General features: G+C 37.4%; 1 protein-coding gene across 1 annotated transcript; it reads right to left on the minus strand.

Moving 5' to 3' along the window:
* Positions 1-910: 910 nt before the first annotated feature.
* On the minus strand, positions 911-3,485 carry LOC133718437 (beta-amyrin 28-monooxygenase-like). The gene is made up of 3 exons (XM_062145272.1): positions 2,932-3,485; positions 2,169-2,587; positions 911-1,422 (listed from the first exon to the last, which is right to left on the minus strand). The coding sequence occupies exons 1-3, from the start codon at positions 3,483-3,485 to the stop codon at positions 935-937; spliced, it is 1,461 nt and encodes a 486-aa protein (XP_062001256.1). The 3' UTR covers positions 911-934.
* Positions 3,486-9,669: the final 6,184 nt, after the last annotated feature.

The following is a 9,669-nucleotide window of genomic DNA, read 5'->3' on the forward strand; positions in this document are numbered from 1 at the left end:
AGAAGGAACGGAAAAAAAAAAGTTTTGAATGTCTATTGGGGGGCAATAGACATTTTGAATTGATGTAATCTCCTCGTTTTTTTTTCTTTAATCAAAGTTTTATTTGTCTAATTTTAAGAAAATTAGTTTACATTCCGGTGACCGAAAGTTCTATTGGGGAGCAATAGACGTCTATTGAGGGGCAATAGGTGTCTATTGGGGGCAATAAACATTTCCGGCGACCTATGAGATCTCCGACGATCTCTTTGGGGACCTCCGGCGAGGTTTTCAGAAAAGTCCGATGGGCAGCGGCCGATGACCGGAATCCGGCGACCGGTGACCGGGCTCCGGCGAAGTCTCTTATGGTTTCTCTCTCTCTCTAAGTAACAAAGGGGTGATGGTAAAATAGTCTTTAAAAAAAAAAAAAAAAAACTTAATGGGGTATTAGGGAAGGTTTCCTTAGAGTGTTTTGGGTAAGGGGGAATTAAAAAAACTTAATGGGGTAATTAAGGGGGAAAAAATCCCTAGAAATGGGGTAAATGGACAAAAACCTAAAGAAATATAATTGGGCAATTAGGGTAATTTATAAAAAAAATTTGAATTAAAGTAATAGAAAAGTAGAGAAGGTGTGTGAATGAAGAAAATAGGTGTGCAATAACACCATTCTAAGCGTCAATGTCGATTTATATCGGAAAAACAATGGACTATATTAATAAACTGGAAAGTTGTACACTTAAAAGGGATATATTGGCCTGATACATTAACATATCTGACGTTGATAGTAACTAAAAATTCTCAATAATATTTTTCAAGATACCTACGCAAGTCACGTGTGCACATGAATTATATGAACATGCAAATAATATAACCCTACAGAAAAGGAAACTTTTAGAAACCGATCGAACCCAAAGCTAACAATTTGAGTAGACCATATTGTATCTTATGGTTGAGCTGCTCATTTTTGGTGATGATAAAGGCGGATGGGAAGTCCCTTGTCGGGGGTAGGGAAAGGGGCAACAGTGGTCTTCTCATCAGGGAAAACCTTCTCCCACCTGAACCTTGTCACCAAGTGGTGTATGAACACCAATGTCACCACCCTAGCGTACTCATTTCCTGGACACATTCTCGGACCTCCGCCGAACGGAATAAATGTGTAAGGTGCGGGTCCCTTTCCTTCAAATCTTGACGGGTCGAATTTCTCCGGTTCAGGGAAACAATCGGCGCTCATGTGTGTCAAGTTTGCGCTCCAATACAACTTCCACCCTTTCGGAATGGTGAAACCATTGAAGACAAAATCGGTTAAAGCTTCCCTGAAGTTTCCTTGAACAGGTGGTGCCATCCTCAGCACTTCTTGAGCTACATTCCACGAGTATTTCATCTTCTGAAGGTCTTCCCACTTCAACGGCTCTCCTGGGGCTTTTGAATTTACAATCTCCATTTGCTCTGTTTTAATTAACACCGAGAAAATAATTATAGACATTAAAAAACAATAGTAATCTATAATCATTTATACAACTCCATATCCTAGGTGCTCACAACCAAACAACCATATGATAAGATTTATTTATTTATTTATATTCATTATGGGTGTTAGAGCCTATTGAAATTTCAAAGTTAGGCTCCATTGATTAATTTTTTTTTTTTTTTTACAGGGGAGTTAAACTATTGATCTACCCTAATTCTAACTCAATTTTCAACTTCTCCCAACTTGGGCTAAGAGCAACTCCAACAGATTTCCTATATTTTGATTTTTCTCTACTTTAGGGAAAAATAAGCCTCTTTTACTCCAACAGATTCCCTATAACTATCCCTATTTTAGGGAAAGTGAGGAAAGAGAAAACCAAATTCCCTATATTTACAGCAAACTCTAAAATTTTAAGGAAGAATATGGAGATTTTAGAGATTGTTGTAAAATAGGGAATCTGTTGGAGTTGGAGAAGAAAAAGAAACTAAAGCTTTGACTTTTGCTTCCCTATAATACAGAAATTATAGGGAAGCTGTTGGAGTTGCTCTAACCCCAAGGGTAGACAAAGAGCTCATTTGAGATGCTGTATCAACTTTGTTATCATAGCTGAAAAATGGACGGGATTTTCAATATATGAAAAACATTAAAATTTTGTTTAAATAATACGGAGAACTTAGCGCGTGTAGTTTTAAATTAATTCATGCAGTACTACGTGCATATATACCTTTGTAGACTGCATCATAGATATGAGGTAGCTCGCCAAGATACTTCACAATGAAAGTCAATTCAGCACTAAGTGTGTCGAAGCCGGCAACCAACATACCAAGAATCGTATCGGCGATATCGGATTCCTTCAGATATGTTCCATCTTCATCACAGGTCAAGAGCATGTGTGATAACATGTCTTGTGTGGGGGATGCATTGCCCTCTGCTAAGTCGACCTTCCTCTGCTTGATGATCTTGTACAAATCCTTCCTAATCAAGTTGGCGGCCTTGATGGCTTTACTAAACAGAGTTCCGGGGAAGTCAATGGGCAGCGATATGGTTCCGGCATTCACTGCACGGAATGGTTTGCTTAGTTTTTCAATGTCCGCCTTATCTTCAAGGCTAACAAACAAGCGTGCAGCAAGCTTGAAGGTGTAGCTGTTAATGACATGCAGAAAATTTCAAGCAGTTAGAGAATTTGAAAAGAGTATTATTGTTCGAGTCATATGTCAATTCATACAATAAGGTACTACGTACCAGATAGCAAACACAAGTTGGCTAACTATATTTTTCTCAAAAGAAGCTACATTTTACTTGTATAAATGAATTTTCAGTTGATATTTCTATTTCATTCTAAAAATTTATGTATTTTCGATATGACGAAATAGTTACTAAGACCCATTAAGAAAAGAAAAAGAAAATAGTAATTAACTAAGAAAAAGTTGTTATAAACTCCATACGTAGTAAATTCTCTTAATTTATTGATTAGATCATGGACTTACTTCTTGGCGAGTTCTAGGGCATGAATTTCGTTTTGGTTTTCCCAGCTATCTGCAAAGTGGGATTGGGTACACTGGTTAATGATTCCGAAGTATCGTTGCAGAGCGTTGAGCTTCAAGAAGTTGTGTAGCATCTTTCTCGTCTTGTTGGCGTCCTCTGCGGCAGATGTTTCGGTGGAAGAACGGAAGATCTTGTTGACAGAGCTCGAAAACCAGACTTGGACAAGCTTTTTCTCATTGGAGAACAAGAACTTGTTGCAAGCGGTGCCGCAGAAGAAGGCAGCTCTCTCCCCAATCAAAGAGGTCTTGAAGACTTGGGAGGAGTGCTTGTTCACCCGGTCTAAGATGAACTTCTCGGGGTGGCCTTTCCGGGCTGAAGAGACGAACTCGTAGCTCTCTCCGATCACCGGGTAGCCGACGTTACCCGGCGGGAGGTTGTTGCCGGTGAACTGGGATCTGTGCCTGTTGAAGAGCACCAAGAGGGAGATTGCCAGAAAGGAAACAAAGCCAAAGAGGAGGGTGATGGGATGGAAATTATAATATTGCTCCATCACCATGGTTCTGAGAGCTGAGGATCTTTGGCGATGGAGTTTTGTTTGAATGGTTAACAGGGATCAAGTGAATATGAGAGGCATTTTATCACTGAGTTTATATACAGTTATATATGCAATTCTGAGTTCAAGCGAAGCTAGGCTGATCGATCGACGTGCAAATACGTCTTTTTTTCAAAGTGGCACTATCAATGTGATATCCGCGAATTTACTTAATTTGTTTTGTGGCATTGTTGTTTGCAGACCTTATAATATATTTATTATATTTTTATGTATTCTTGATATGAAATATTTTGTTGTTCGATCATATTGTAATTTCAGAAGACTTTAATTCATTTTTGTAGAACCACTATTAAAGTTAGATAGCATTTATTAGTAAAAGAATAATTAAAATTTTAAACTTGTTAGCAAAAGGGAGTCTGAAACTTATTAGATATAGTTAACTGAACTCAGGAGTTTTGAGAGAAAAGAGGAATTTTTTTAGACGTGTTTAAAGTGGGAAAAGAAATAAGAACATAGTTAGGCATGCACGGAGAGAGCAATGAGAGAATAGGTGTTGTGCTGACTCGAGGAACTTTGCGGGGTCCTCTTCTTGATGGATTTTCCAGTTAAAGTCATTTTTTTTTTCCGGGGTTTTAACATTTGTATGAGCCCCTTAGTCATTTCATAGGGAGGTTTTGTCTCTGGGTTGTCGAAAGAAAAGACAAAAACTGATTTAGTATTCTGATTTTCTGTTTCAGTTCTAAGGTCAGGAGTTTGTGTTACGATTTCGACCAGGTTTTCTCCCATAATCGATTTTGTTTTTTCAGTATTTGAAACTAAACTTATCAAGAGTTATTTTGGCATCGATTTCACGGAAAAATATTAAGAATCAAATTTATGGTGATTTTTTAAAGTTGACACAGAGAAAACAGATTTTCTGCTTACAGATTTAGGAACGTGTTGCAGTCATTGTTTGAAGGGCCAAATGATTTGTTTTAGTTTTCAAATTTTTCTGGGACGTTTTTCCTTGTGTTTATTTTCTGGGTGAAAATTTTCATGAATTTATATTATATATTTATTTTTTTAAAATTTGACAACCATTTGATCCTGGTGGTTTAAGTGAGGAGGCTTGTTTTGGTTACTGTTTTGAAGACAACTTTTGGAATTCATGCAAAAATAATTTTAATCTAAATTTTTTACTGTATGCTAAATTTGAGTCCTAAATAGGTGTGTCGAATTTCAATAATTTTGAGACGGTATTGAAACGTATGGAATTTTTGGAAGTGTCATTGACAGTGATGGTTTTGTTTCTTGGCAGCAACAATGGTTGGTTTTGGAAAATTATTTGGATGAGTTTGTAGCCTTCTTTTGACTTGATATTTTTACAATAGGTATTTTAGGATGTCTAATTTAATCCTATAAATTTTTAAGGGTTTTGGTTAGTGGGTGTAGCAAGTGAGATTTACCTTGGGGACGTAGGTCTTGCTAGGTTGCTTTTACCGCAGTTTTTAAGGTTCTAGTTCGTGTCTCATTTTAAGTGTTTATTTGCTTTAGGCTGAGAAGCTGTGACTTAGGACACTGAACTAGTGGCTTTTATACATTGTTCAGTTGATGTAAATAACTTGTGTTTGCTCTGGAATATATCATGATAAAATATATTATCGATGATATGTTACTATGTATTAAACACTTACGATTTTGAGTGCACCAGTTTATTTTCGTTGTGATTGTTATGAGTTATACTAGTACATATGCATCATGCAAAGTTTGATAAGTTTTGAAAGAAATTTCTGCTAGGTGCTCTCTAGGCACATCAATACCAGTAGACTGTCTAGGGAGAAAGCTGTTTTGTAAGTGCAAGTTATGCACTGTTCTATCTTTGTAGGTTTGATCTACATTGTATGTTATATGGCCCATATAGTGGGTCCGTCATCAACAGGTGACGTTTGTCTCCCACCTCTGATAAATTTGGGTCTCACTGATATGTTGTGTCTAAAAGGACCTAGAAGATTCAGTTTGATTTGTTTTGAGTGCACTCCATCTACTATGCATTTATTGTATTGTAAATGAGTAGGGAATGATTTCTTACTTTTTGTATTTGGTGGATGTTGTAGTTACTGTTTGGACCCAAAATAAGCATTTTGGCCTGACAAGGCGTGTCTTGGAGAAATAAAATTGGAGCCAAACAGTTACTTAATGAGTTTTTATCTCATTACTAATTTGTTGTGATTCCAATTACTAAAGAGGAACTGGTTGCTTAGACGACTTGGTATAGTAGTTGTGTCGGTGTTCCCTAGGATAAAAGTTTAAGTTTCTTGTTTGAGATTGTTCTAAATTTTAGAATGGAGCTTCCGCTACCTTTTCTAAGTTTTTATTTCCAAATTAACTTAAGTGTATTTTGAAGCTTTTCTTTAAATCATTTTCACTTAATTAAAGTATAGTTTTCACCTCCAAATTTTGGGGTGTGGCAATCAAAGCCTCTTTAAATAACAAGTGTTACACGAATAAGGGTTGGCACGGATTGCAAGACGTACACTTACTTGAGTGGAACCTCCATCCAAGTTCGAGTCCTAACATTCACAAGTTGCTCATTGGTAGGTTGCTGAATGTTAAGTACTGGGGTCTTGGGGAACCCATGTGATGCTAATAAAAGTGGTATCTTCCAGAGAGTCTGGGTCATCACGAGGCCCGACTGTTGGATGCCTATGGGATTTCAAGGTGGAAAATCTTGGGTCAGCAGGGTCTGACTACTCTCACGTGGTAATTGGCACTGGACCCAGATGTTAGTTGGGTTCTTGCGTATCACAAGTGGTTCATAATGTTCTTGGGCTGGTAGGCTATCTCCCCTGTCCAAATACCCTTTTTTGTCCAAGAAAAAAAATCCAAGTGGCACTATCAAAGTCAAACTATGTTTGCGATAAGATATGTGCCACCGGAGCTACCAATAATGCAAAGAAAATAATATAAATTGAAGTGTGGAGCATAGACTGTGGGGAAACTTTTACTAGATTCATGTGCAATTTAAAGTTTCGTAGAATGTAGATTATTTGAGGGTTATTTATAATTGTTCGGTATCATTTAATCTAGTGGCTGTAAGAGGTCGTGGAGTCATAAGAATATAATCTAGTCATTACTTTGTTTGTTTGTTTTGTTTTGTTTTGTTTTTGGTAGTGATTTACTTTGTTGAAGAAATTATGATGATGTTTCATAATTATAAACTAGGGCAATGATATAGGGCCTCAATGAGGCCTAAGATTTGTGGCCTCAAATCCTAGGTGTCATGCCATGTAAGCAAATTCAAATTTTATTTTCAATTCCACATAATAAATCTTGCCACATCATACTATTGCAACACCAACTTTACCCTTTTAAATTTCCTTTTAGATGTTAGGGGATGAATCAATTACATTAAAGAATTAAATTAGGTGACGAAAAAAAAGATAACTATTAATTATGTATTAATTTAAGAGATATGTCTATAAATTCTTTGACAATTATTTTTCTTCATTTAATTAAATTCTTTCCTATAATTTTTCTTTCCAAATAGCATCAATATAGTCAAGAAATAGGCATTAACTTTTCTTTTCAAATATTGATTAATTTCCTCCAAAAAAATAGCATTAATAAATTGAATTTTTCAAATGTCTAAATTAAGAGGTAAGAAAAAATTTCATCGATTAATTATCATCTACAAATCTAAATATAAGGAAAAAAAACAAACAAAAATAATAATAAACTCAAAATATAACATGTAAACCCTAGCTACATATAGAGAAAAAAAAATTGAACATAAGAATACATATAATCATATGAATATGTACTTTTCACATTATACTTTCAAAATTTACAAGAACCCAACAAAGGTTGAATTCATATACATGTGTTATGCAAATCTATTGATCGAGTGTATGTGTGATGCCCCGGAAATTCGTATTTATTTTCCGAGGATTTTCCAGAATTTAAATTGTGGTTATTGGATGGTTTCGTGGCTCGTGGATGGAGCGGAAGTGTTTCGGACGAATTTTTATTCGGAAAATATGATTTTAGGGGTGGCTCAAAGGTTGACTTTTGAAGCGTTGAGATTCTCCGAAAACTTCCTTCACGAAAGTTGTAGAGCACGTCGATACGAGTTCGTGGACATGTGGAACGCGAGAATCGGAATTCGTATGAGAAAGTTATGGCCATTGGAAGGAATTTCCATTTTGGTATAAATAGAAGTTTCCCAAGTTGGAAACTTACTATTTTCATTATTTCCATTTCCGGAAAACTCACTTCTTCTCTCTTCTCTCATGGCTGCACCTTCAGAATCGAAGAAACCCGTCTGACCCGACCCGGACCCGGCCGACCCAACCCGGCTTTTCCGGCGAACTGTGGCGGTCTCCGGCGACTAAACTTTCCAGATAGGATCGTCTCCTCCGTCTGGTCGTCCCTCTGGTGTCCTCTAGCGCCGATTCTCCTCCACGGCGGCGCTGCAAGGCGGCGCAGTTGAGGGTTTTTAGACCCGATCGGTTCTCCGATCTCCGACGTCGGCGGGGCTTCAAGTTGAGCTTGGGGAGCTCAGAGCAGCCTCCTTGATCGATCCTTGGTGGTTGTTTGGATCGATTCACGTAAAACTTGGTTCAACTCAGATTGGATTACTGTTCACGGTTTGTGAGGTAGTTTCGACCCTTTATGCTTGTTTTCTGACTTCGAGCTAGTTATGAAAGTTCACAAGCATGCTTAGATGAAGAACTTTGATGTTGAGAGTTTTGTGAAATATTGAGTTTTGGCCGGCGGCGGTGCGCCACTGCCTATGGCGGCGTTCCGGCGGTGTTCCGGCCATGTATGGGGTTGTTTCTGGTATTATATGTTTTCTACTCGTCGATACGAGCGTTTTGATATATAATATGCATATTTTGGAGTTCGTATGAAATTGTTATGATTTTTACGATTTCATACCGGTTGATTTCTTCGATCTGTGAGGATTCGAGCGTCCGATCGACTTGTGGTTTGGTCATATCGATCGTGGACGTATTCTGGAGACTTTGGGAGGTCTCGGATGTGGTTTTGCCTCGATTGGCGCCACTTTGGGGGATTTTAGTTCAAAACAGGGGTTTCGGACTTAAATCGGTTGTGAATTGTTACTGAGTGGAAACCGTATGTGATTAGGTACTTGACGAAGTATTTTGGACGGTTGTTTTGGGGATTGGCTGCTTTGTTCTTGGTTGAAGACGCATCGGGAGTTTCGAGGTGAGTAATCTCACAAGGTTCATTAATGAACGGAATACCTTTATTTTGAGAGTTATTTAGTAACTGCAAACTATAGTTGGTATTAGTAGGCATTCCTGAGCGGATGACTACGTATATATATATATATTTACATGAAATATATATTTTTTGGTGGGTTGTGGATTGAGGAAAACAATAGGCATGAATGATGCGTTTTATTGTTTTGGATTGTGGCTTTCGGAAAACAAATGATTTGGAATTGTTGATTTGATTTGTTTTGAAAAGCGTTGAGATTTGTGTATGAAAACAATATGCATGAAATGATGTTTTTTATTGTTTTGTGGCTTTTCGGAAAACAATGATTATGGAAATGTTGATTTCGATTGTTTTCAAAAGCGTTGAGATTTGTGTAATATTTTGAGTCCAGTGCGACTGCTTAATGATTTGCTCCAAGGGACTGTGCGGCCCGAGGAACGAAGGTCTATGACCTTGGGCAGAATATCAGGTAATCACGTCTTTGGCCGGACGAGTGGTTACGTTTCAGTTAGAGCTCTAGTCTGTCTGCCATATAGGTAATTCATGGGGTAACGGGAATTGGTTATTGATAACTCATGACATTACGTGTTTTTAGGGAACAAGGTGTGAGTTGCTTCCTTATTAACGGTTTTTAAGAGGACAAGGTGCAAGTTGTTTTCCTTATTAACGATTTGATAGAAATCAATGTGTGAGTTGCTTTCTATGGTACGATATGGTACAATTGATAGAAATCAACGTGTGAGTTGCTTTCTATGGTACGATTGATAGAATTCAAGGTGTGAGTTGCTTTCTATGGTACGATTGATAGAATTCAAGGTGTGAGTTGTTTTCTATGTTATTTTTGATAGAAATCAAGGTGTGAGTTGCTTTCTATGGTACGATTTGGTACGATTGATAGAATTCAAGGTGTGAGTTGTTTTCTATGTTATATTTGATAGAAACCAAGGAGTGTGTTGTTTTCTAT

The sequence above is a fragment of the Rosa rugosa genome, chromosome 6 (genome assembly GCF_958449725.1).
Source record: "Rosa rugosa chromosome 6, drRosRugo1.1, whole genome shotgun sequence".
NCBI classification, from domain to species: Eukaryota; Viridiplantae; Streptophyta; class Magnoliopsida; order Rosales; family Rosaceae; genus Rosa; species Rosa rugosa.